The sequence below is a fragment of the Semicossyphus pulcher genome, unplaced genomic scaffold (genome assembly GCF_022749685.1).
Source record: "Semicossyphus pulcher isolate SPU_LCO1_2020_fin unplaced genomic scaffold, fSemPul1.0.p SCAF_1, whole genome shotgun sequence".
In the NCBI taxonomy this organism is placed as follows: domain Eukaryota; kingdom Metazoa; phylum Chordata; class Actinopteri; order Labriformes; family Labridae; genus Semicossyphus; species Semicossyphus pulcher.
In genome coordinates this window covers 17,125,232-17,153,227 of record NW_027211603.1, presented here as the reverse complement: position 1 = coordinate 17,153,227, position 27,996 = coordinate 17,125,232, and the positions used below count along the sequence as shown (strand labels likewise).

At 39.9% G+C, this 27,996-nt stretch overlaps 1 protein-coding gene across 2 annotated transcripts; it reads left to right on the top strand.

Annotated features, from left to right (window-relative positions):
• The first annotated feature begins 584 nt into the window (after positions 1-584).
• On the top strand, positions 585-22,592 carry usp10 (ubiquitin specific peptidase 10). 2 transcript variants are annotated; one of them, XM_069659348.1, is made up of 15 exons: positions 585-818; positions 8,125-8,193; positions 8,681-8,726; positions 9,152-9,211; positions 10,529-11,767; positions 14,093-14,184; positions 14,820-14,929; positions 15,016-15,074; positions 15,161-15,264; positions 15,638-15,737; positions 16,082-16,262; positions 17,669-17,834; positions 18,226-18,370; positions 19,151-19,216; positions 19,463-22,592. In XM_069659348.1, the coding sequence occupies exons 1-15, from the start codon at positions 798-800 to the stop codon at positions 19,648-19,650; spliced, it is 2,646 nt and encodes an 881-aa protein (XP_069515449.1). In that variant the 5' UTR covers positions 585-797; the 3' UTR covers positions 19,651-22,592. The 2 variants fall into 2 exon arrangements, with proteins under 2 accessions (XP_069515449.1, XP_069515448.1); XM_069659347.1 differs by having other exon boundaries at positions 10,526-11,767.
• The last annotated feature ends 5,404 nt before the right edge of the window (positions 22,593-27,996 follow it).

The following is a 27,996-nucleotide window of genomic DNA, read 5'->3' as shown; positions in this document are numbered from 1 at the left end:
ATGTAATTTAAAACTAGGACTACCATGTCAATGAGGTCATGCGTAGTCCCACACCCTGTAATTATATGGGAAATGTGCTTATTTTCTTGTTTGTACATGTGCATATAATTATCTGATTGTAATTATTTCCTATACAAGATTATAGAATTCCAATAGCAAATAAAGAGCTCAATCTCTACAAATAGTTGTAATAGACTCAGACGCAAGCATTTGGTCTCTCGACCAACTCTAAAGTTTAAATTAATATAGAATACAGTAATAGTGGAAAGCATACATTTCATATTGCAGATGAATGTGTTAAATTAAACTCCTACACAACAACACCCACCGGTTTATTATATATTATTAAAAAAATATATCATTTCATAATCTAACGTTTTTATATTTGTTGCTCTCTATACAGGCCAGGGGTCACAGGCCACTGTACATCTCTTGAGGAGAACATCTGTGGTTAAAAATGAACACGACTTTTATTGTGAATTCCGACGGCCAGTGGTCACCGGAAGTGTTTCTCGTTATTCCTTGAGCTCACGCTTCCACTACAACCAACCGACCGCGCGCTTGCTTGGCTAGCAAGCGAGGAAGAGGCTAGACAGAAATGGCGGTGACGGCAAGGCGAGCAGCATGAAGTGCTGATGCATTACATGGATCAAAACTCACGACTGCCAGGACAACGTTGGGATAATGACAATGACGTCGAAGTAGGACACCTTTTGTAACTGTCATTACAAACCTGCAACACCTTCCCGGGAGAGTTTTCATCTTGTCAGCGGAGGAGAGAAAATCTCACCGGGAGCATGGCTTCTTACAGCAACCAGGTAGCTAAGCTAGCTGGCTAATGTTAGCCTGCAAAACAACTCCTGCTGCACGCCGTGCAACGTTATTTATATTCTAATTACAACCCCTCTTTTGCACACCATTCGAACTTTAAGCAGTACCGTAATATAGTAGCAATTTGGCCAGGTGTGTGTTTTTAATTAGAACATCTGGCTTGTCGTGTCATTGAAAATGTAAGTACAGAAAAGTGCTTGCTAATGCCCCCCTAAGCCTCATTGAAACACAACCAGCATGGCAGCTAACAGGCCCCAGGTCCCTCCATTCAAATAAGACAGCTGTAGTATTTGCAGCAGGGTTTTTGGATATGACAGCCACGTAAAGCTAAATGATATAAAAGCGTGCTTAATATTATGTTTGCGGCACTTCGTTGTGTTATCACGCAAATGTCATGTGTTATTTCTCTGAGAAAAGTGGCACAGAAAACTGCTGCGTGTATGCATGGCCCACCTGCTCTGTGCTGCGACAGGCCTTCCCCAAGCGCATATTTTCATAACTGGTAGTAACTGCAAATTAGTATTGCTCTGTATAGTTAGGAAGCATAATAACTGTTTTTGGAGTGTTTTGCATGTGTTAATATACCCTTTTTACGCAGTTGTGACCCTGGATATGACTATTTCACGCTGTTCACTTAGCTTTTAGCAAGCTAACAGCTTTACACAGGTGGTGTGGTTATACTTTGCAGTCCGCTAGCTGGTTAGCCAAACACAAATGCGACAGTGTGGGCCTTCGTTGATGGAGAAGATTTATTTAAATGAAAACAATTAAAAAACAGGAGCTTGCACACTGCATGGTGAGAGTACTGTTACAACACCACTCCCCGTGTGACTTTGATTGTATGTAACTGATCAACTTTGGTCCCATTTCTGTGAGAGTTAGCTATCATGTGGGAAGGCCCATTTTAACTCTAGCTATGCATGCAGAGGCATGCCAAGTCTGAAGTTTCTAGAAGTTTACTAAATATATGTTAAACTTAAGAATAAAAATCCAAACAATGAAAATAAAACTTAAGATAAGGAGACCTGCTTCATACTTTAAACTCTGACTGACAGTTCAATAATCGAAACACAGCTCACGACCCTTAGAAGGGAAACCTCACTGAAAACTTAATTCTGCATGCTTCACTTTCTTCCTGGCCTTGAAGCTTTGTGTTTCTATTGGCTCAATGTTAAGCAATGTGAAAGTGTGTAAGGGGAATACCCATTTTAGCATGTTTCACACTGTTAAGCTTTATGATGGTCAGTCAAAGAGTACTTGTCCTGTAGAATAAATGATCTTACATGTACCCAGTGATATAGAAGAGTCTTACCATAATAGGGCATTAATTGTAATATTCTATAAAAATGGCATAGCATGATACTAAAACATTTTCAATTACTCAAAAATAAGTATTGATAGACAGGTAGACAGTCTTACATTAACAGTTGCCTATTTTTCTCTGCAATCAGATTTGGACCTCTGTCAACTATTTAATTTGGACTGCTTGCCTGATTTGGCAACCACTTTTCCTGTGTTACAAAAACACCCTTATAACGGTGTGCCCCCTGCATAAAAGTATGAACTGTCTCATTGATATTGATAAATGTGTAGGACAAGAGAATAATATTGAAACTGAAATAGAGAGAAACAAATTTACATGAAAAAAAAAGTTGATAAACAGGTGGGGCAGGCAAATAATCTGTGTCAGAACAAGATACACCAGCAGGCAAAGGGACATCACTCTTCTGAGAGTTAACTTAGCAAAACAGGTCATTCTTGAAATACTTGTAAATACTGTTCTTTATCAACATATGTAGTTAAGAAAAAACTGCTTTAATCTCGCAACTGGGATTTTTCTAGGAAGTTTAACCCACGACAGAAATAAAGTTTTAAATTAAGACAAAAATCTATTTATTTTCTGACATTCAAGAAGGAAATTGCAGACTCTAAAGAAGAAAAACGTATTATCCCTTCAACACTGTCTTATAAATGTCTCATAAGAACATAAGCATGACACCAATTATTTGGTCTTTGGTTGTAAATAAGGCTATGTACTGTGTCACTAATTAGATGTGAACCACTGTCTTTAGATTTAGGTGTGTAGGGTTTTTCAATCTGTTTGCCTACAGGCACTATAACGGGCAATTGCAGTCTATTTCTCTCATTACATTAGTAAAGCAGTGCTGTATGTACATTGATATCAGCCTGTCTCTCTCCAGAGATTAAAATCCTGTTATGGGGAAGTTTCCGAAGAAACCACATGGTCTGTGTTCATTGTAAAAGGGAAGGAGTCACCCCTTAGAATGGTATGGCTTTTGCAACATTAAACTCATGTTGCAACACTCTCCTTATTTTTATAATGTCTCTGGTTGGTTCAGCCCAGCGTTCCACCAAAGCATAAATCTGTGAGTGGGATAGTAATCCTTACCACTCCCCTTGGGAAAACTTCACACTGTCTGCACAAACAAATCAGACCATCATTCAAGTGGCCAATAGTTTTTAGCTTAGTCATGCCAAATGCATACCAAATGAGAATGCACCAGAAGTGTAGCTTCGGTTTCTTTCCTGGGGTCATGGTTTTTAAGTCTAGACTGAAATGTCTCAATAGACATTCGTGGGCATATGTGGAATGAATGCTAACATTTTGCTGAGTCCTTGAATTTTCATATTCCCTTACCGAAAGGTCAAGTTCACCTCTTTTCCAACATGCATTAACAACAAGACTAATGCAAACCTAGGAAGTTATTTCGCTGCAGCTTTGTTTGGCATGTTAGCATTACCATATCCCACTAACATGCTAAATGTTGACAGATTATCATTCCACCTGAATGCATGCCAAGATGGCTCATGTTAGCATGCCACTGACAATCAAATATCAGAACCTAGAATACAAAAAATGCAGCTGCAACACTCTATTTGTTAATTATTGACAACTCTTCTGATTATTTTCTCTAGTAATTCTTTGGCCTGTTAATAAAACAAAAATAATAACAAATCCCAGAGTCCAAGGTCTTCAAGTGTCTTGTTTTGACTGACGAAAAGTTCAAAACCCAAAGATACTCAGCCTGCTATCAGTCGAGAGAAAAAAACAGAAGCAGTGGATTATCAAAATAGCTGCTGATTAATTTAGTAATTGTTTTCAGCTCCACACAAGCTGGTTGCAGAGAGCACTTGATGAAAATGTTTTCTCAGGAGACTCGACTAAATGTTACAAACACATTGCAATTATGCACCAAAAATTCAACAGCATCTCAAACTACAGCCTCAAAGTTAAAACAACACCTCTGCCAAACTGCTTTAATAGGAATGGAACATAAATATATAAAGTAGAATGAGTTGTAGATTAAAGGGCACCGTAGAAAGAGTTATATAGATAAACTTGCATAGTGCTATTTGACCATAGGATTATATTGTGGTGGGGAAGAAATTGTTAAAATCCTACTTTTATCCTCTAAGCTAGCAGGAGTGCGAATGTTCAATTAACCTAACAACTGAACTTAAAAGGACTTGGTAGTTATAACAATAGATGGACGTGTTGCTCCATCGTTAAACTAAGCAGATGCTTGTTTCTGATAGCACCTGTCTTTAACAGAAATAAATGCCAGTGATTCCTTTCTGCCAGAGTCATACTCCTTTGTATTCCTCCTTTGTAATCATATGTCATCCTATTACTACATAACACCAATATACAGGCACAGGCATGCAACAGAGATTCATTGAAAACTAGTCTGACCTTATTTGTAGTGGCAGTGCAGCATTTTCATGCTCAGCCAAGTTGTCCATTAATAACTCTGCATACCAGTTTAAGAGAATAAGGTCAGTAGTGCCGTCTGTTTCCCTTGTTGCGTTTTAAGTACAAAGATTGTTTGAGCAACAGTGCATTTTTTTTTGGTCGTAGTACAGCCGGTTTGCACAAGAAAAGAAGTTGTTTGTTGGCACACAAAGAGAAACTTTGGCAGTGGCAGATGTGCATTATCTTTCACCTATGTGCAAATGGCCAGTCATGACATGAGGTTGGTTTGAATGTCGGACGGTTGGTTCTGTTAAGATACAGAAGTGAACATACACAACCCCATTCATACATACAAATTCCAAGTTGGATTATATTCATAAAGTCTTGTGTTTTGATATCTAGAAGTAAACTTTAAATTTCAGGAGTTATTTCATAACATGTCTCAGAGTTATCTGGGTAGCTTGACGGTATGTCGAAATACCAGACGTGTATATTGCGTAATTCAGGGGCAGATAAAACACTTCATTGCTTAGTGCGTCAGGTGTTAAGAACCATGTCATGTATTAGATTGAGTTGTTCTAAATGTCATGATTTATGTTGTTACTTTTTGCTACATGTTGGAGCAAACAAATGTGACCTCTCTGTGATCCTACAGTCCCTTTTTGGGGTGTTGTGAGTGTTTCGGTTCAAAGCTGTTGGCCTGATAATTTCAGTACAAGTTGAAAAATCTCTATAGAGGAATTATAAATTATCTTAATGTAAATACTAGAATCTGTCTCTTGAGACCTCCTGATCTAGGTCATTGCACTTGTAACTAATGAGACATGATGTGTAGATAGTAGTAAAGCCTAAATTGAATGTCTGTATATCATATTCTTACACTATTCCAACAATTGCCTGGGTTACGCCTGGGTTGACCCTTCCTATAGCTCTGATGTATATGTGTGTGCATGCGGAGAAGTTTGTGATGTCGTCACTAAACGGTGTTGAAATCATACAGATGGCTAATTTGTGGTAATCCTCAGTCCAAACAAACAGCAAGGGAAGCTTAGTGTGGTACGTGTGGCACGCCTGCAGAAAGAAGCAAAGGGACATTCTTTCTGTTGTGATTGTATTAGCCATCCCAAGGCCGTTGGATTACGGCTGGCTGTTTGTCGCTTGTAGTGCCATTTCAGCAATGTGGGCCCTTGCGTGGGGCCTCATTTGCAAAGAGTTACATATGCTTGAGTTGCACTTTCTTTTCTGTGTGCCTCCCCTTTCACGTCGCACCGAGAGGATTAACAGCATGGCTACTGAGTTCATTTCACCTTTTCTCCACTGCTTTAAATTTCGTATGAACATGTGGAAACTTGGGTGGCAATGTTTTATTTTTTGTACTTAAATTCTGTGTGGATCAGACGTGTAGTTTACCTGCCTATCCTTCTACAGTACCAGTGCCTGTTTATCAACCTCTTGGTTTTCCCATTACTAGGGTTGTTTAAACAAACACCTGAGTGCAAATTGAGTCTTAAGGGTGCAGTGTAAGAACGGCACTTAACTCTGAAAAAGTCTTCAAGCCTGTATGTGTGGTGCTGAAATGTAGTTTTTTTTAAAAGTAAGAGCTTGTGTTGTTAGCTTCAGGTAAGTGATTATGTATGTAAGACAGCTCTCTAACTTGTTCCTCTTTTATCTGATTACCAATCTCGTAGGTTTAGAGTAACGATCTAACAGATCTTCCATGAAACTTATATGTACACAAGTATGTGTATATGTAAATGCTGTTCATCTCTAGCAGATAAAAATTATAATTAGGCGGTAATATCTCTTTTAGTGTGTGCAGGTGATTAACCACAAGTTTATGGTGAAATCATGGGAATAAATAAGACAAACCTCACCATAAAAATGGTAAAAACCAGCCACCATTGTCTTACTGTCATCCAGGTGTAGTGCTGCAGGAGGTCATTGTAACAACACTTTTCTGAGAATGTTTGTAGTTCACATAATCTGGTTGAAATTATTATAATTTTGAGCGTTCAAAGATTCAATCATCAGTTAAGTGTATAAAAACGAACAGAATGGTCAAAGTTGTCATATTGACATTTGAGGTGTTGATTGAATCACAATGTCGCCTCACGCATCGAGTATCACGCAAGAAAACAATCTGCTTTAAAGATTGCCAGAAGCTGCAGGTCTCCTTTGAGCACTGTGAATTAACATGCCTTTTCTGCCTTTCATAGCTTGCTTTTGTCAACAAATTTAAATTTTAAAAAAAACCTCGTAGACATTTGTTGGACTGTTAGACATCTTTTAGATTATGCAGCCACTGATCAATGTTGTATTTACTAAAGTTACCAAAACAAGAAACTATTATTGTTCCCTTCATACTTCTTTTCCCAAACACATAAACATGTATTCAGGCAAGGAGTACACAACAACACTTTCTGGATGGTACAGAAAAAAGATGTATTCAGTAAAACAGATCGGATGGGCAGGATAATTATTATCATTGTCCAAGTCTTTTCTGTGGAGCAGCGAGGATGCTCAAAATGATCGGGATTGTGGTTTTTGCTACAATCCGGCAGCTGTGGCATAAAGAATAACACTGCAGTGTTATTGGAGAGCATTGTTTCCTCATCAGTTCGCCTTCTGTGTTTAAACAAGGTTTACCAAAATAGATTATGTTGTGTTGTGTATGCCCAGCAATTGAAAGAAAGTTGTTGTGAATGAGGTGTAACTGTGTTAAAGGTAATTATTGTCAGCCAGTTTTTACAACATAAATACAATTGGTGTTCAAAATAACAAACATTATAAAGCACCCTGTAATTAACAGTTTGGTAAAGCTTTGTTGTCAATGTGTTTTTTTCCCCGAGGCTGTATTTTGTAACACAACAGATATCTCATTATGTGTCTATGAGAAATGTGGCAGCAATCGGCCACCAGTGCTTTTGAATTAAGTGACTCATTTGTCATTTAATTATTGACAATTTAATGCTCTGTATTTCCAAGTGATGTAAAGATTGCTTGTAGGCGGAGAATTTTTATGGGTGGTTTTTTAAATATTCAAATATCTCTTTCATCTGAGACGTTTAGACAACAGAGTTCATGACGTTACGAGCATGTAACACTTGGTTTGATTTCAGAGATGTGGGTGATCTTTGTATTACCTGTGTTAACAACTCATAAACCTACTTCACTTAAGGCCACTGTCCTGGAATATAATCTGAGCTGTGTGTGTTTATGTGTAACATGGCATGACTCATCACTTTGTGTTGTGCTTTACCTTTTGTACAACCTTGCATTGAGGTCTTGGCTGGCTGATGACTGACTCTAGTAATAACCCTCTTACCTAGATATCCAGTGACTGCCTTTTGAAACAGTTCCAGTTATGAAGGGGAAAGACCTATCATTCTCTGTGTGTGCTATTTGACTTTTCTTTGACGTTCGGTTGTGGGACTTCCTAAGTAGGCTTTCAAGCAATTGATGAACAATTTCTCAAAATTAAATACTCATCACATCAAAAGATAATATTTTGAGCAAAGTGGATCTGCAATATCGCCTGTCCTTTTAAACTAATGGTTTCTTTTGGTTTCTCTCCACAGTACATCTTCGGGGAGTTCAGCCCAGATGAGATCAATCAGTTTTTTGTGACTCCACGATGTTACGTTGAGGTAAGGAGCCTGATTACGCTTAGTTTTTTACATTAATGAGTCATCATGGTTGACCTTTTTAAAAGGAGTAGACACATCTGCTGGTCAGCAGGAAGCAACAGGGTTCATTGGAAGTGTAATTCATGACAAACAATAGTCCTTATACACAACTCTTGAACTAAAGCTCCATGTTGGTTAAAAGGTTTTGCTGTTATACAAAGATGCCATGGATAAGTGCCGTTTTCTTTTTCTTAATGTATATAGCTCCTTTAAAAATGAACAATGTCTAAACCTTCTATCATTGCATATGACTATTGCCATTTTTGGCTCTTTGCATTCAAATGGTTTTAGATATTCAGCTTGTGTATTTTAACTCTTGCTAGTCTGTCTCTTTGCCAAACTCATGGCAAAAAAAAATCCACTGTTTTACAGCTCTTTCTAATTTTATCCCACCAGTGTTGAGCAATTCTGTTTTTACTCCTAATTGTTGTGTTTCGTCTCCTCACAGCTTCCTCCGTTCAATGACAAAGTCCCATGTGTCAGTCAGTCTTCTGGTATGTACATTTCACATACTCTAGTTTGCTAGTATTGTTTTCCTTAGAAATGTTATTATTGTCAAAATACCCTACCCTCTCCCAGGAGCTGGGTATGTTCATATTTTATGTTAACATCACTGTAGTTGTAGCAGGTCTTTAAAATGTACATAGAAGCCCAGACTGAGCTGACCTGAGTTGCCTGAGATGGTTTTTATGTTTTTAATTTTTTGATACGTTAACACAAAGAGTATATACTGTTAACAGAAGAGTACATCTCAAAATAGATATTCATTATTTATTTGAAGAATAGAAAACTTCAGCTATTTTCTATTTTTTAAATATCAGGCAACCAAATTAAAAATGTAAAATCAGCCACCTGTCTTTGAAATGGTACCCGTTTGCACATGACAATTGCCTTACCTTGATTTGTATTGATTATTTAGGAAGTTACTGCACTCCTGCTGTACCTTATATAATGGAGTCTATGGGACTGCAGGTTTGCGGTGAGTTGAGGAGTCCGACACCCTGTGGCTTGACTAGCTGTTGTACGTTTGCTGTAAAACTCAAAATCCAGGTTTCAAAAACTGGTGGCTTTCTAAATCTTGTGCCTGTATTCTTTCTCTTGCCTGTTGTTAAAATCTGTAGAGCTTTGCATGCTCAAGATACTGTCGAGTATCTTATCTCCTCTTGCATATAATGCATTTTCACCTCTGCAGACCTTAAGTTTGATTAAAATCTGATTGAATTAAAGATGATTTAACGATGACAGCTTATTTACTAAGGGCATAGTGATGGTTTTATTTGATTGCTAACACGTGTGTACTTATTTTAGCCTTACATTATTAAGGTTTTCCTGCTGAATGCATCTTACAGCCATGAAGTGTGATTTCAGTAACACTAACAGAAGATCTCCTAATCTCATTAGGAAGTTAACTGCTGTTTTAATTCTCTTAACCGCTGCAGTTATCTGAGTTTACAGTGTGGGTGGTGTCCGATCAGCTGTCTCATGATAAAAGTCTGTTTTTTCTGATTTGCACTTACTAATGTTTCCTGTTTTTTCACCTTTTCACCTTGCGCCTCTTGCTGCATTATTACTACTTAAGCAACACATTTTAACTAAAAGTACATTTGTCTTTTAATGCTGACAAACTTTAGTGTCTTTTACATTTGTTTTAAAAGTTGGAAGGAGTCAGTGACATTAGAAAATGCAAATATGAAAAGTGCCAAGTTTTTAAGAAACGGTGCTCTTTGCTGTGCAGTCCCTGATGAGAGACAATAAATCTCACATATATGTAAGATTCTCAAAATGCATTGTTTTCATTCCAACTTCATTTTATTCAGAAAACACAACCGACAACATGAACAAATGTTCAAAGTTGAAATAAAAAAAAAGTAAGAAAATCAGGGAAACTATCCAAAACCCCACACACTTCTGTCACAGCTTTCCCGAGTGCGGCCGTTTACTGGCTGCTACTCGTTAATAAATTAAACAAGTTCTAAGAGGGTTGTGTCCCTCTTTCTAATTGGACATGTTAAATGTTGAATCCCCCTACTTCTCTGTTTGTTAGCAGCATTCCTGGGAGCCACAAAAGCCCAGGAGGAATGTGGTTGAGTTTAGCATAGACACAACAGTTGTTGTTGTTGGAGCCAGAAATAGATCTAGCAGCAGTTTTTTCATTTTATTGGTATGTCTGATTCTGTCAGAGAGCTCCCACGGCCCCTTTTAGGTGATGGAGTGCTATAATACAAATCTGATGTTTATTTTGAAAAGGCTGTATTTGTTTTGTGTTTCTAATTGTTTGAAATGTTATCTGCAGCAGAAGACTATCAGCACATTGAGTTTGGCGTTGACGAGGTGATGGACTCCAAGCCTGTTGGGGTGAACGATCCTTTATTCAAAGTATCGAGCACCCTCAACCCCCAGGCTCCAGAGTTCATCCTGGGCTGCCAGTCGGCCCAAAAGGCCCAGCAGACGTCTCCTCCAGCAGCTGACGACCCTGATGGGACACACTTCAACTCGCTGGATGGCCCTGACTCGGAGGCCTCGGCCTTGGACAATCACCAGGCATGCCAGGACATGGACGGACTCCCTGGCAGTCTGGGGCAGCGAGAGAGGAAGAAAAAGAAAAAACGGCCGCCGGGGTATTACAGCTACCTGGACCCATCGGCCGGCGGCGGCAACAACAACAACAGCAGTGCAGCAGATGGGACGCCTGTGACAGCACTGGTAAACGGACACGCGCTCGGTGGCCCACACCACAGTGCTGAAGAAGTGGACGGTAAGACGTCGTCAGGGGCTGAACTGTCCACCCCTGGACCTGTCTCCACGGCAACATCAACAGCTGCTGTGGCAGCAGCCAAGTTTGCCCCCACAGCCACTGCCAATCAGAGGACTTGTGATAGCCCTGATGACTCTTCTTTGGACTTAGCAGGTGGAGCTGCCTCTTTATCAGATGGCAACAATGCAACTTCCTCCTCTTCATCCTCCTCTCAAAGCAGAGGGATGACAGAGGGACCAAGGACTGCAGATCAGCAGCCAGATAATTTGGCTCCACAGAGCCCCGAACTTTCAGATACTCCGCAAAGCCCATGCTCCAAATCACCTCTTCCTCCTTCAGCTGCTGTGGCCACCCCCTCAGATGCCACATCTATTACGACTACTGAACTGGAGGGAAGGGAGCTAGCAGACAGTGGGGTGGCAAACGGGCTAGCAGAGCCTGATACTCCTGTCAGTGCAGATGGACACAAAGAAGACTGTGAGGGTGGGGAGCGGGCTCAGCAGGTCTCCCCAGACTCTGCTGCCCCGTCAGCAGTGACAGAGCAGGCCCATTCGCCTGCAATTCCAGCTGCACCTACTGCCAACCTCCCCAAATCTTGGGCTAGCCTCTTCCACAACTCCAAGCCTCTGCCTGGGGGCCCTCAAGCCTTTGTGGAGGTGAAAAATGTTGTGGAGGTGGTGTCCCCCGCCCTCGCTACGCCAGAGCAGCCTGAGAAAGTTGGGGAGGTCAGAGATGGCCCTGTCCACGTATCAGAGGATCCTATGGCCCCTAAACTTGCAGGTATTATATGAAGATGCTCATCATATATATATATATAAAAAATAATCACTCCTAATCAAATGAATGCTGACAAACTCCCTCCACTAGGGGGCAATGTTGAGACAATTCTCTAATTCATACTGCTTGTATTTCTATGTGTGTTTAAGCTTTTAAACAATATAAGCTGAGGAAAAATAGAAGGGAATAGTCACCAAACTTCACACTTGGCTGATGATTATCTTAGATGTGTGACAAGTGTGCCAAACAAAGTGATTGATTAAGCTGCCAATTGCATTAATGCTTTGCCCCAGGGAAAGATGTAAAGGCATGTTGCATTCATGTTCAAGGAATATAGGAAATGGCCACTAGATGGTGGCACTACACCCAAAATAGCTGTAATATTAAATCATTAGTCACAATTGTGTAAACCACTGTATGTTGATATCCAAGACCATTATGAATAGCCTGGGAAATACTCTGCAAAGCTCACAAAGCATAGTAAAGCATAGGTGCATGTTTTTATTTTTTGTCATGTTATTGTCAAGGCCTTTTCCTTTAAACGTGTATTTCCCTTTTTCAAGTTTGACATTTAAAGAGGGACAATAGTTGCTAATAACTATTGCTGGCATGTCACTTTGTAATAATGAAAATCCAAACTTTCACTTTGATCACTAATTGGGAGAGGGAGAATTTGGCCAATCAGATGTTTAACTCCAACACAGGGAGATGCTTCCCCATGATTACCTTAATTCTGTTTCTACAGGACGTTATAGTCTGGGACAAATTCAGGGTTTTCTAGAAAGAGTTGCAGCTTTGACATTTCCTGAATTGAAACAATAATTTAAGCCAAAGTAGGAGAAAGGGATTTCTTGAAACATCTCATTGATTTTATCCATCCAGGCAGTAAACTCAGACCAAACATTTGTGGTTTGGCTTCATATGGAGAGGGATCAGTTGAAGTAAACACACAAGCTAGCTCTGTTAAGTGTGATTTGAGGTCCCTTTCAATGTTCATTTATTTAAGAATTTGTAAAAGATAAAAGATGCTATTAGTATTTTATAGGGCCAGGGCACTCTGAACTGTTTTTTCCCCATTCAAGTTTTCTTTGTCTGTCTAGTTAATCTGATTATGTTGCATGTGTGTCCACATGTTTGGGCTGTTGTACACTTTTTCTCTCCGAAAGGTTTGGAAACTTTTTTCTGTCTAACCAAACACTTTGATCACGTTTCAGGTGTAAGTTCTTATTTTACAGAGACAATCTGTTCATTGTTGTGACAAAGATTTTACTCATGCATGTTTTTGAACCAGAAAACCTTCAGGTGGTTTTACACGCTGAACAGGCCTTAGCTGGGCAGCCATCAGTCAAGAGCAGCTATTTTAAAACGCCAGAGCTGCTGAAGTTCGATACACTGACTGCAGACTATAGACAGAAGTCAGCAATGAGAGTACAGGCAGAAGGAAAGTTGTCCTCACTGTTTTTAGTAGAGTGCATTTAAGTCATAAGCTTTAGTTTTACTTCTTAGTTAATATTGTTTTGAAAAGAAAGAACAGTGCAGAGCTACAGACCAGCTGCGTGATAAGCTTATTACTTATTGTGTTGAGTTTGAAATGAAATGCCTGAAGGTCAGGTTACACAATACTGCCTGTAGTACAGCATGCCACACCTTTCTCCAAGAAGAGAAGTGATTAATGTCTCTGTGGGTTATTGATACCAACTGGCACCGTGTGGTTTAAATGTTTGATGCTTTTTTCTCCTTTGCTTTAAAACTACAGTACGTCAGGATATTTTATGTGCTGACATGATAAATGTTTTTTATTTAACAGCAGCAGAAAAGAGAGATTGAGAGAAATGAACCAGTTTAAAACTGTGCTGTTGCCAATGTGATGAAAGTAGTTTAGGTTGTTTTGAAACGGCAGTTAAATTATTTCCGTATCAGTGCATGTTATATAAATACCAGGAGAGAGATCACTTTTTGTATTGTCATATGTGTAAATGTCTTTGTTGTTGTGCTCAGCTTTTTCTTTTAATGAATCAATACTGTTAAACTATGTCCACGTTACCATGGGAGCTGTGTTTTGAATGACAGTCTCCCTTCCTAGGCGTGGTACAGCATGTTCTTCTCCTATTCAGACCGTCTCTTGTGCTGTTGTCACAAGAGGCAGGAATAGAAAAAGGAACATCTGTTGGGTGAAAATGTACATGTTGTAATTATATCATGTTGTCCTTTATGATTAACCACTATATAACAGTGTTACTGAATCTATGCACTCATACAGTCATGCTGTTATCGGTCTTCATGTGTTTTGAAGTTGTTTAAGAGGATTGTGTTTTTTTGAATCCCCAGAACTTATTGAGAATGTGAAGTTGATACATAAACCAGTGTCTTTGCAGCCGAGAGGACTGATCAACAAGGGAAACTGGTGCTATATCAACGCTGTATCCTTTCACTCTGGTTTTGTTTTTATTACATGGCTAAAACACTGTTTCCAGATGTTAGGTCGTGGATTGCTTTATAAGTGCTTCTACTGGTGCGAAATACCACAAAGTTGCCCCATCCATGGCAAGGTGGTGTGTGAATATTTGTATTATAGAGCAGCAACCAGGGAATATTTTAATTGTTTGATATGATAACTTTCTTAAAAAATACTCATCCCAATTTCTCAGATTAATTTGATGTCTTAAAACTGCATCTTTTGCCTATCCACTAGTTTAAAACCCAAAGATCCTCATATCATAGATATTAAAGAGAGGCAGCAACGTGCAAGAACCTGGAACCAACAAACCACAGCCACATTTTTGCCAAAAATGGCTCAAATGTCCAACCGATTTTCAAAAATGTTGACAATTTTCTTTTGATTGAGTAATCCACTTATCGGCTCTGCCAACACATTTCCTGAAAATCCAGGAAAATGACATGTTATGAAAGAAAGCTCAAAACATCAGTGACTTATATTTGTTGTTGTCCAGTTATTTGGACCTTTCCCTTTTACTCATTAAAATATGAAAACAATGGAAAATAACAGAACACAAATAGACGTAGCTGTTTCCCTCCCTGACTCTTGAACACTCAGACCCTACAGGCCCTGATTGCATGTCCTCCCATGTATCACCTGATGAAGTCCATTCCTCTGCACAATGAAACGCAGAGACCCTGTACCTCCACACCCATGATAGACAACTTGTAAGTAGCATTTCTGCAAGCTAATGTCAAAACGCTGAGATGTGTAGAGCTCACAGACATCACCATTGTGTCTTTGTGCCTGACAGTGTAAGGCTGGTGAATGAGTTCAACAACATGCCTGTGCCATCTAAAGCCAAACAGCAAGGTAAGGTGTGAGGCCGCACATCCACAGACATTTGGTATCATGTTCTGCCAGCATCACCATATTGAATGATTTGTAACTGTCCGCAGCTGTTGGTGATAAAGTCATGAAAGACATTCGGCCCGGAGTACCTTTTGAACCGACCTACATTTACAGACTCCTCACTCTAATCAAGTCAAGTCTCTCTGAAAAGGTGAGCAACGCTGAAGGTGTTTTTAATGATCACACTCTCTGAATCACTTCCCCTGGATCGTACAGTGTTTGAAGAGAATGTTCTTGTTTTTCCTTTAATGCACATTTTTCAGATCTCGCCTTATTAAAGGAAGCTCATGCTCTGCACATGCTGAGTCAGATTCAGTTTTAATGAATGAAATAACTTAAACATGCGGAATGCGATGCTTATCTATAAATTTAATGAGGCTTACACTCATCCTGTCTCACTTTCAAAACACGCTTTCCTGTCTGTTTCTCTCATTAAATGTACTTTCACCTGTGCACACTCGGCTTTATTTTACTGTAGGCGTTTTTTTTTAATTGGTGCTGACATCTTGGTGCTCAACTCGCAGGGTCGACAAGAGGATGCGGAGGAGTATCTTGGCTTCACTCTAAATGGATTACACGAGGAGATGTTGGCATTGAAGAAACTAATCTCGCCTCAGGAAGAGAGTAAGTGTTTTTCCCACTTCCATATTAAAACAATCTCGCAAGGCACATAAGGTCATTCCAGATACTGTTTAGTTCAAGTTATCTCAAGCACATCTTTGCTCGTCTGCGTGAATCTTAGAGGTATATTTCATTACTGTCTGCAACATCACACTGCATCATAGTACACAATTCCCCCACACAAATGATGATCTCAGCTCTAATCAATAATTCACACATTTGAAAGTACTCCCAAGTCATCTGGTCAACTTGTAAACCGACATTGGATTGAGTAGAGAAGTTAATTTTGAAGTACTTTGTACATTTGACCTCTAAATATTTTTTTCTTTCATGCTTTGTTTGAACAGAAGCTCCCACGCCCAACGGGCCAGAGTCCCAGCCAGGTGTGGAGGAAGATGACGCTGATAAGGAGGAAGAGGGCAGCGAGGACGAGTGGGAGCAAGTTGGCCCAAGAAACAAGACTTCCATCACTCGCCAAGCTGACTTTGTCCGCACACCCATCACTGATATATTCGGTGGGCACATCAGGTATGTTGACAGGCTGTTTTGAAGGCGTTTCAGAAGTGCATTTTTATGTGCACTGAAAATAATGAGCCCTGTGTGTAGGAAGGAATCGTGGTGACAGGTAGCGAGGAGGTTTGTCAGTTATTGATGATGCTGAATCCTCTGACGCTAACACAGCTTCTGACTAAAAGTTTGATTTGTGATGCCACCATAAGAACTACAAACTGCTCAGTGCTGGTTTAGCTCAGTGGTTAAAACGGCGACCCATGTTCAGTGGCTGAAGTCCTCCATGCAGGGTTCAACTCCACCCACTCTCTCTTCCCCTCTTTCCAACACTATTCGCTGTCCTCTCTATCAATAAAGGCATTTAAAAAAGGCCAAACATATCTTATATACTGCCACAAGTCTTCTCCAGCTTTTGTCGAACTCGTCACCGTCCTTCAGAATAAAAGTCACTGTGGGCCCAGTGAGGTCAGACGCCTCGACAGCAATACGTCAGGCGCACATTCACAAACAAAGGTTTTGACTTTCAGACAAATTGGAACGTTAGGAACCTGCCTAAATGATATGTTGTGTGAGGTTCTGGTCTGGCGCAGGCTTGTTCTACACTGGTTGCACAGTGTCTTAAAGGATTATTTTCTCAGAAATGGTTTGTGACCAGAGAGAAACGAATACAGGAGTCTGTGTTTTTAGAGCGTGGTGTGTGCGCCCACTGAGCTCGGGAATAACCAGGGGCATTTTTAGGCAAAGTTATTGGTTTGTGTATCTGTTTTTTAAAAATTATATTTCACTATTAATGTGCTGTAGCAGAAGCATTCAACTATCTGTAGCAGATGGGTTGATTAGATTTTTTCTTTTAACAGGAAAGTTTAAAAGCCTCTTCAATTATTACAATTACATAAATACACTTTTTGTACATTAACAGAGAATGCCAACAAATTGTACTTTAGAGATTAAGGACTGTAAAATCCTGCCTTTGTTGCAAAAATGTAGCAGTATAAGTTTAATAAATTAGCTATCATTTGCTACTTTCTCAAGAAATACCAGCCCTAATGATAGAGGTCATGTAGGATCATCAAAGCCTCACTGGTATTTCTTTTACATATAGGTACATATAAAAATACACAAGCTTAAACGTCCTAATGATGCACTTGTATAGTCTAATGTGTCGTCTTGTACCGGGCTACAAAGACATCAATAATGCATGTCGTGTAAAACTATGTCCACGTTACCATGGGAGCTGTGTTGTTGAGTGGCAGTCTCCCTTCCTAGGCGTGGTACAGCAATTTCTTTCTCTTAATCAGACAGTCTCTTGTTCCATCGTCACAAGAGGCACGGTTATAAGAAGGAACATATGTTTTTTTTTTAAAATTACTTTATACCTATAATGTTTTCTATTATCTAACATTGTTTTTCTTTTCCTTGGTCAGATCGGTGGTGTATCAACAAAACTCTAAAGAGTCGGCCACTCTGCAGCCCTTCTTCACCCTGCAGCTGGACATCCAGTCGGAGAAGATCCGCACTGTCCAGGAGGCTCTAGAAACCTTGGTGGCACGAGAGTCGGTCCAGGGCTACACTTCTAAAACCAAGCAGGAGGTATGATCAGTACACTTTGCTGTTTTACTGCTGGTCAGCGTCACACAACATCAAATTACAGAGAAACTACTGATTGATTTTTATAGTCTTGAGTTTCATTGTGTTTTTCAAGGGAACATCTGCTCTAAAGCTGGAACAGTCTTCTTTGGAAACACATAAACCTCGTGTTCTGGTCTCAGTCATCTCAGAGACAGCTTAGTTTGTTCTACAGCCTGGCTCTCGTCTTCTCTACTTTTAAAAGCCCCCAAATGTCACTGCTTAGAAGGGCTCAGGCAGCCCTTTCCAACTACACATTACTTGTTCTAGTAAATCTCTTCGTGGATGTTAATTAATCACCTTCACAGCATGTTCTCTGACTGCACGTCTCTATTGTTTTTGTCCTCATTTTCAGATTGAGATCAGTCGGAGGGTGACTCTGGAAGAGCTGCCCCCTGTGTTGGTTCTCCATCTCAAGAGATTCGTTTTTGAAAAGACCGGAGGCTGCCAGAAACTGACCAAGAACATTGATTATCCCGTTGACTTGGAAATCAGCAAAGGTATGGGCACGCACGTCACCGAGCACCCCAGACCTTTGTTGTAACCCCTGGACTTATGATTCGCTGAATGGCAACGTGTAGTGTGTGAACCATGTTAACAAAAGCTTTAGTTTCTTTATAAGTTGACGTTACCTAATCATGACAACCATATTTGTTTTAAGACACATGTACAAAATATTCTATTGAGACTCTCTTGAGAACTGAAGCCTCAATAAGAGACAAGGTCCAAGGGATCAAATCACAGGATTCTCAGTTGGAGCTGTGGATCATTATTTCTGAGTTAGCCAAGTTCACCTTAATGACTAAACCTTATTTATTATTCAAAAGACAGGGCAGTGGAGTGATTCATTAAATGACACATTACGCAGCTTTGCAAAATCATTAACATGCTGCTAAAGCCTTGGAGGGGTCAGGTTCACGATGAGAAATGATGACATGGTTGAAGTGGTGTTCAAAACAAATTCATAATCAATTTTCTCAGAATATGCTTCTTAAATTTAGGTTGCAGCTGCAGTTTGTAACATGACATTTAGAGTTTTTTTCTGTTGCACCAGACTAAAACGTTAACAACATTGTGCAAACTCGAAACTGTCATCCAGGCTTCTCTGCTGTTGTGTCCTGCATCAGCATTAAAGCAGCATTCACTCAAGTCTGTTAAGATTTACACTGCAGACAAATTAAGCAGTAGAGAAACATGCTGCCACATATTCTGTATTTAAGTAATGCTTTAGAACATTTTGGTGTAATGAGCAATGTTTCCTGACTATGATTTCCTTTCAGATCTTTTGTCCTCTGGGGTGCGGGGCAAAGTTGTGAAAGGCCAAAGAACTTACCGGCTCTTTGCAGGTGGGTTTGAATTTTGTTGTTCTTGTATCTCAGACACAATATTACATCTGCTGCAAGGGCTTGTGATTATGTTGTTTTTGAACCATGCTGTGGAAATTGTTAATTTCACCATAATATTGCCAGCATTGTTGTAGTAAACTGCTGACCCTGTACGGCCCAACCATGAGGTTGTGGGATGCTCTATTTAAGTCATTACAATACTATATCTCTCTAATGTCATTTTTCCCCCTTTCTCATCTGAACCAGTTGTCTATCACCATGGGAACAGCGCGACAGGCGGTCATTACACCACGGATGTCTTCCACATTGGTCTTAACGGCTGGCTGCGCATTGACGACCAGATAGTGAAGGTCATCAACCAGTACAATGTGGTGAAGCAGACTGCAGAGCGCACCGCCTACCTGTTGTACTACCGCCGCGTCGACCTGCTGTAGACACACACCCACACTCACACACACACACACACACACACACACTCACACACACACCTACATACATGCAAGAGTACCCGAATATATCCACAAACGCACACAAAACATACATGCTCCAAATGCACTTGTTGACAGTACAGTACATCTCCACACGACACCAACACACACCAAACTAATGAACAGGAACACTGCCCAACTTGTTCTCTTGCAAGATTTTCCTCTTCTTCCCTCCTGTCCCTGCTTTCCTGAGAACCAGCTTTTCCAACACCTTTTTCCTTGTATCTTTTTTTTTTCTTTTTGGAAGAAGAGAAACAAGCTGCATTCACAAAGATTTCCCTGTGACTGCGCTCTCTTCTCTGTGCACCACTGCTGTTTGTTTTGTTTGTCCTTTTTTGTTTAACTTTTAAAGCAACAAGGAAGGACTGTTGAAAAGACGGAGGCATGGTCGGGCTCACGGGTTCGGACCTGAGACTCTCCTCTGATTGAGCCCACAGCTCACAACAGTGGACTCACAAACAGGAAGAACTATCTGCCACAGGCTGCAAGTGGACCGCTAACGTAACTTTGTTTGAATTACCTTTTCAAGGGAATGACCCAGAAATATCAGTGTTTGCCTTTTAGTAAAGGAGAACTGTTGGCTCAATGAATTTGCAGCAGTTAAAAAGCCTGTTTGAATTTGCCCTCATGCATTGAGAAGGCCCAGCACCAGCATTATCATGAGTGTCTCCTCCCAAGGCCAGATCATCATCTTCTCTGCCACCAACAACTCCTCCATTTGCTCACTTTTACGATGCTTTTAAATCTAGGTACAACTTGAGCCATCAAAAACAGGGGAAAACATGGTCGGTGGTACATTGAATGGGAACTGAACCGCTTCCTTGTTTGAGAGATTCTCGTGACGGTATCTGGGTTTAGATTTAGAAAGACTATCTAAAAAAAAATATTAATGCGCTTTAGAATTTAATAACAAATATGCTTCTGTGCACAAAGTATAAACTGATCGATGATTACAATATGACAGGCAAATGCATATTTTGCAGATATTTAGATTAAAATGTAAAAAAAAAAAGACTAAAAATATAAAATCTAGCTGACTGAAAACTTGTTTGGGTCCTGAAGGACTGCGCTAGTTTTTCAACTCAGTTCTTGCACTGGAGAGATGGCTACCAATCAAGACAGATTCCACTGCAAAACCTGCCCTCGTTTACTTTGTACATTTCCTTCTCTATCCATTCATTTTTGTCTTTACTTGTCTAAAGGTTCCACCTGTGTATAGGTGGCTTATCAGTGTAGTTTTGAGCCACAACACCCCTCTTACCCCCCAACTCAGCAGAAAGCGGGGGCTGCCTTAGGTTCAACGTGTGATGTTTTTCCACTCAGTGTACAAAGTCTAACCCTAATCAGGCGCCAACAGCAAGTCTAATGTCTGTGAAGAGTTAGGGGAATGTACCTGACACCTATGTATTTACTCTTTTGTGGCTCTGCGTTCCCTCCCAGTCGAGGGAAACTGAGCGTTGAGGGGAAGTGGGACTACACCTGTGCTGCGCTCTGCATAAAAGACCCCGGACATATGCACAAAAGGAGATAGTGTTTGCTTTTGTTGAAGATTTTTGGATCATTCATTGATTGTGATGATTTTTGTTTGAGTTACTAAACGATGTTAGTTTTTGTTTTTTTTTCATTGATCATGTATCAGATGTCCCCATGTTCTCGCTCCCTACAGAAAAATATGCTTGCATTTGAATTGGTGTTTGCAAAGAAATTACACAGGCTAAAGCACAACAATGAATAAAATTGAACTAGTTCCTTTGCTTGATATTTATTTCCATTTTGTCATTTTCTCTTTACATTTTATTTTTTGCTCAAAACTCATTTCATTCCAACCACCGGTGTCTGATTCTGAGTATTACCACTTTGCAAAACAGAATCGGCTCGAGTATTTCGTCATGACTTTGGCTTTTGTACTTTGACTTTGAACCACAAAGAGCCTCCTTTTAGTCTCAAACAGACTTTCTCACAGGTACTTGTCATCAGTTAAAACGTTACACAGGTGAGAAGGGGCTTGTCCCACATTTCCCTGCTGTAGATCCAACAGCAGCTCAAATCCTTTCACTTAATTTACCATGTCTCTTACAGTAGTAAATTCACAAAGACTGATCAGGTTCAGTCTTTCAATTTCAGAAGTCGGATTTGACCAAAATGTCACATTTGATTTGAACTAGTTTTCTATGTGCTGTAACATTTAACGTGTGGAATTGACTTTTTCTTGTGCGTTCAAGTTCAGAAACGTTTCCCAGATAAACCAAAGGACACATTAAACAGGCCCTGCTGCCTTTCTGTCAGTCTGTAGTCAAACTTCATTTTGCCTTCTCCACCTGAGGTCTTGTAGCCATGTCCCCCACTCATTCCACACAGGAAATGGAGGCATGCCATTTAGACAGCCACTGTAATCTCCATCATCCATAACCTTAACGACAGTTCTGTTGTGCTGCAGGCTTTGTAGTCATTTCTGCACAGATTGTTGATTTGCATCGTTTCTTTCTTTCCCCCTTTGAATGTTTGAGAGTCGGGACTTTGAACGGACACCTTTCTGTTGTATAGTTTTATCTCAGTCTGTCACGGCTGGTCAGGAAATGTGCTGGTGAAATGCTTCAATAATGTCTCTTTTCAGTATGTGCTCCTAACACTATTGTCTGCTGGGAATTGTTGGGATATTGAACTACAAACAAAATCTATACTGTCTTTTAATTTTAAGCCTCCAGCATTCTATTTTGTTAATTGTTCAAATAAAGGATTGTGCAAAAAGCAGTTTGCTAATGAAGTGTAGTCAAAAGACTACTTGGCTTTCTTATAATACAGTATATATACTGAAACCATCTGCAGCCTCTACACTCTGGACTGGCATACAGAACAATGTGCACAATAAAACGGAACTATCCACAGAGTCTTGGTCTACCACACACTGCTAATTGCTCTCTTGTTCCTGCATGTCAACTTATACTATGTGTAGTATTTGTACTATGTTAAAACCCCCCTCGTGTGGTTCAGCTGGCCGCCTCGGTGCCCACAGAGCTCTCTTTAGGGCCGTGCCTCAGTTTGCTTTAATGGAAAGCAGACCCATCATTGAAAAATGTGCTATGTAAGGTTTTTCTGCCCTTTATTTCTTTCTATTTATTCCCTCTTCACTGAAATGTGGCTTCGCTCTCAAACTTACAATCAAGTGCAGTATTTTTCTTGTTAATATCAGAAGGCACTACAAGTACTGTTTTTTACAGCCTGAAGGGCAAATTACATGTTTTGACACCCACTGTGAGACCACCTATAGACTCAAGTGGCTCCTTCAGCCTTCCTGCAGGATAGTGTATGTACGTTAGCCTTTTTAAGCCTTGAGTGGTTTCTTAAAAATGTGTAGGACATATTTTTCAGCTCAAACCTGTAATTTTATTGGCCATCGTATTGCACCATCCACTGAGGCAAACACAATGGGGCTAGTCCAACATGTTACTTTTCTGTAATATGAACATGTTATTGTGCCATTTAGATAATTAAAGTGCCACGGATGAAAATACTTCCTCGGAGGGGAGATGAGCGAGCCAAAATTAACTTCTCTCTTGGGGCAACAAAGTCAAAACACGTGCATGAAATAAGAACAAAGGGGCTGTGTCACATCTGTGTGCTTTTCTGCAAAAAACTAACACACTAATGGATGTGTCGAGTCATTTGATTTACAATGAGAGGCCGTTGTTAAACTTGGCTAATGGATGCAGATTTCAAAACCCCCATATTGAAGTCAATTTTAGTATGTTGGTAGTTAACAACTAATATTAAAGTCTTTGGCAACTTCAAGTTTTCTAATACAACAGTGAGCTCCGACCAAGTAGTCTTATTGGATAAGAGGTGTTCCATGAGTGCTGATATAGACAACAACTTCACTGGGACTTCTTACTGTGTGTATCACTCCGCCTCCGTCAGGTGTTCTGAATACTGATATTTAATATTACAGAAGACTGTGTATGTCTACATTAATCAAGCTGGTACCTCTGAATCACACAGCGGCCTCTTATTTCACTGGTTAATGATAAATTAAAACATACAGATAAACTTACAGCTGATCTGTGGTAACCTGTAGACACAGAATTCAGGAGAATGTTTGGGTTGCTAGGCAACAAAAGTCCAGTTTCAGTTAAGTTGTGGAACTAGCTGAGTTAGTGGAGCCAAAAATAATCAGTTACTTTTTACTACTATTTGATTTGGTCGCCACAGATAATCAGTACAACATGACTTCCTCTCATTTGATATTGCTTAGCTGTTACATAAAGGAAGTGGCTCTCACAATGGGTGGTCAGGGAAACGGCGTCCTAAGAGACATAAGGGGCGCAAGATGATTACATTGATGTAACTTACTTTATTCTAGTCTTATTTATGGAGAAATAATGAATACATTTAAACAATGCAGTAAAGGAAAATTCCCTCATGTTAAAACTAATGAGTCACGGGAGATTAACCTTGTTTTAAGAGGTTGCAGGTTTAACCAATCAGGAAACACTGTTGGAGATTTAAAAAGACTCCAAACAGAAGTGTGGCTCACTGACTGGTTTGAGTATGAAAATGATTTGAATCAGATGTTCGTGCCTTTACAGTCACCAGATTTTGGCCCAACTGAGCAGTTGCTGTAGACAGTGTCTGCACTAACAAAACACCTAAATCTGTCATCTCTTTTTTTCCTCTTTATTTCTCCTTTTAGGCTTTCAGAGGGATACTTTTCATATTCTCCATACTTTAAATAGTAACTTCTGACATGAGTGTTGGCTCTAAAGTTTGTGGCCTTGAAGCTGGAATGCTTGGCATGTACTCCGTTGATGCCAGTCCTCCATTCAAGATATTTCAGGGCGTTCTACGGTATATGCCCTTATTATCTTTGAGGGGCCTACATCTTATTTCTCTGGCCTCCCATCACCTTATCCTCGTAGGAGTGATTTTTGTGCATTTCCTGGTCCATTACAACCCTCTGGTTTGTTTTAACAATCAGCCTTGTGCACCATATGGTCTCTTCATTCAGTCTCCCCCACTTTTTCCTCTGCATCTCCCTCAAGGGTGTCTTATTTGGAGGTTCATCAGCACTCCACAGTTTCTAAGGAAAGTAAACACAAGAGCCAAGGTTTCAAGGACCTCCATAAACCAGCTCTCAGTAATGGAGAACAGTGTGTCTGTAATGGACAGTTGTTCTTCTAGAATTTAACAAATAGAAAAGCTAGTGTCCCACCTGCTCGAGATTATATAACGTGAAAAAGTAAACCAGAGAAGGATGTTTGAGTTGTGTAATCCTTCTCTTGTTTATAACTGTGTTTCATTTGGCCTGGTGTAAATTATATTTGTTTTTAGAAATTCAGAAATGAAAAATAATTCTGAGAAGAAAAACCTCGTCTCTTGATCATCAGAGTAAAGTCATCAGGTCTAAATTACACGATTACTTTTGTTTGTCACAAGGGGCTCCTCGGGGCCGGGATGTGCAGATCGAGGGTTTATCATTGAACCATCTCCAACAACAGGAAAGAAAATATATGATGCTGAAAACCCACACATTTGCATCATATGATTTTTGTCTGGCAATAGCCTTTTAGTGTGTAGCAGTAAAGATGTACTTGTATCAACTAAATATGTCAGGATGTTACACAGGTATGCCAATTTGTGTGTGTTTTGAAAGGTCTGTGAATTCTTGTGAATGACGAGTTCACAAAGAATTACAGTCTGACAGAGTGCAAATAATTGGCGCCTGGTATTTATGGATGATCTTGCTGAATCTACAAAGATAAAAAAAGATGTTAGAGAAGGAAGTAATTAATTGCAACGAAGAAAATGTTGTGAAGCTTACAATTTTTCAGCTTAGAAATGTGCTATCGTGCCATAAATTTGCAGCTTATAATCAAAGCTTCCAACCCCTACGAAACTGGAGCAGCCTTTGTTGATGGTGTTCTTCAACTCTTCCTCTGCACGTGTTTTAGAGTGTGCTGGTTTGTTTATCATGTGAACATCTTATTCTGCTTTCAGAAACCTTGCTCTGCTAGCTGGAGTGCTCTGACAGAAACCAGGATGATATTGTTAATCCAGGCATCTGATCTTCATGTGTGTGCTGGTGTGATGTCTATCCAATCTACTTAAAAGTCAGTTAAACAAATGTAAAACAAACATGGAAAATGTGTCCGCATAATCAACACAATCAAACAATGTGACAGCTTGACGGTAATGCAGAGCATGAGCTGTATTGTCACTTATGTTTCCATCACCAGTGATCACATAAAGAAATGTGTGTCAGCAGGAAAATAATATCTAACATAATGTCATCTTTCACACTTATTTCCCGCATCTGGATGACTTTATCTTTTGGATAATCGACCTGTTAAGGGAGCAGTAGTCAATTTCACAACCATCAGGATGTGATTGTATTGTTGTGTAATCACTGTGGGCAATGGCTTGCTCAATAACGTTCTCATATTACTGCAACAATCAGGATCGATCTAAATTTCCCTACTTAAATAATGTCTGACACAACATTAGCTCAGATATTTAAAAATCCCATAAAGAAAACAATTTTACTTCAACTTTTTGTTGAATTATATTATGTAGTTTTCCTGTGAGCACATCATATACAGACTATGGCATCTCTGCATGACGTTAAATTAGGAAAGCAGATGCATGATGGGCCAGACTTCCTGGTAAACATCAATTTTTCCTGAGTGCAGAGCACAAACTGGCAGAGACGTTTTGGGAAGAAAATCTGTCTGAGGGTTCAGTTTGCTGGCATTCCTTCTGAGTGGCCGTGCTCTTGTAAATGTCTGAGATGTTTCAGACAGAAATCAGGCTCATGATGGAATAAAATGTGAACTATTTGGGTCACAAACCAGGAAGCTGTGTGCTGGGTCAGTATAGAGATACAACAGTGACGTGATGAGCTCTACTTTCAAAGCAGGAGGTCCTCGTTCCTCTGTCTTCACCCTTTTTTTTTACTTAAACACCTGTCCTGTAGTTGTGTTTTAATACTGTATTTGCTCATAGGCCTTTAATGTGATAGAGGTCCAAATTAAAGTCTTTGGAGTTTTGTTCTAGACAAACTACAAAAGACTTAAATCAGTTAAATTAAGCCATAAAAAGAGATGCCCCCACTTAATGCACCTAAAACATGATACATGGTGAAATCCTTTGTTCTCATTTCATGTCTGTATTAATGCAAACAACTCCGAAAACATCAGGATCTCAGTGGCTTTCTTTGTAACGTCATTGTTGTGTTGGTTGATTTCATGATATGGCACCTTGTTTGACCTCTGACACCCCTCTGGTTGCTTTAGGAACAGTGGGGCAGGTGACACTGAAAATTGAAACTGATCCAGAGCAGTCAGCAGGCTGTGTTTCAAGTCCTGGAAACTGTAAGAGCTTTTGTCCTACATGGTCTTTAATACTTTTATAAGTGATGCTGACAAAATACTGACAAAATACAAGAGCAAAATTACTTAACTCAAACTTTCTGGATCGGTTTTTAAGCCGTTCATAAGACCATAATCTGTGGTGTAAGACTTTGGAAACCCCCCTGGCTTTTCAGATCCTCTTCCGTAATATAGCAGCAGCTGGACCAAACCCCAGTTATTTTAACCAGTACAGTTGCAGACTTAATGATACAGCCTTTAATGAATGACTTATTAACTACAGATTAGTTATATTATGACAATGCGTTACACACATGTATTATGGTGTTATTTTAAAGTAGAAATAATACCTTCCTGGCAATACATTTATTTTACAAACTGGCTACCCCATTGATTTTAGCTTATTGGCTAACGATTAATACATCGTAAATGATTAGCCGCGACTTGTCGAGCAATCATAAATGTTGCCTTACTGGAAAGTAGTACTATAATAATGCTGAGAAATGTGTGTGAGTAGTAATGATGAATTTAAATTGTCAATATTTTAATTTTATCCTCTCCCTGCTCCTCTTACATCTGTAGTGACGTTTGACGCGTGACTGTGGCTGCTTACGATGATACATATCTGGGTAATAACTGTCACCAGGACGTAAATCAGAGATGATGATCTGCTGCTGACTCGTCTGACAAGCCGCTGATTTACAATATTTGTAAGTTGCCTTCCTGACATCAGCCTGCTCGTCAGCGTGCGCACTGTGCGCGCGCTCTGTGCCAAGAACACAGCCTACTTCAGGGAGGCTGGCGAGAGGGGGGAATGAGGAGAGAGAGAGAGAGTCATTTTTTTCCCTGTGGTCCTGAGGGGTCTCCTTCTCTATATAAGGCTCTGTGAGCTGTTCAGGAGTTACACAGCTCCTATGTGCTTCAGGAACTC

What these genes read in the sequence shown, in the direction of transcription:
- usp10 (XM_069659347.1), top strand. Translation starts at nt 798, where the DNA reads ATGGCTTCTTACAGCAACCAG. An exon ending in TATGGGACTGCAGGTTTGCG is followed by an intron (nt 9,212 to 10,525) that starts GTGAGTTGAGGA and finishes TGTTATCTGCAG; the next exon opens with CAGAAGACTATCAGCACATT. An exon ending in ACTGGTGCTATATCAACGCT is followed by an intron (nt 14,185 to 14,819) that starts GTATCCTTTCAC and finishes TTGAACACTCAG; the next exon opens with ACCCTACAGGCCCTGATTGC.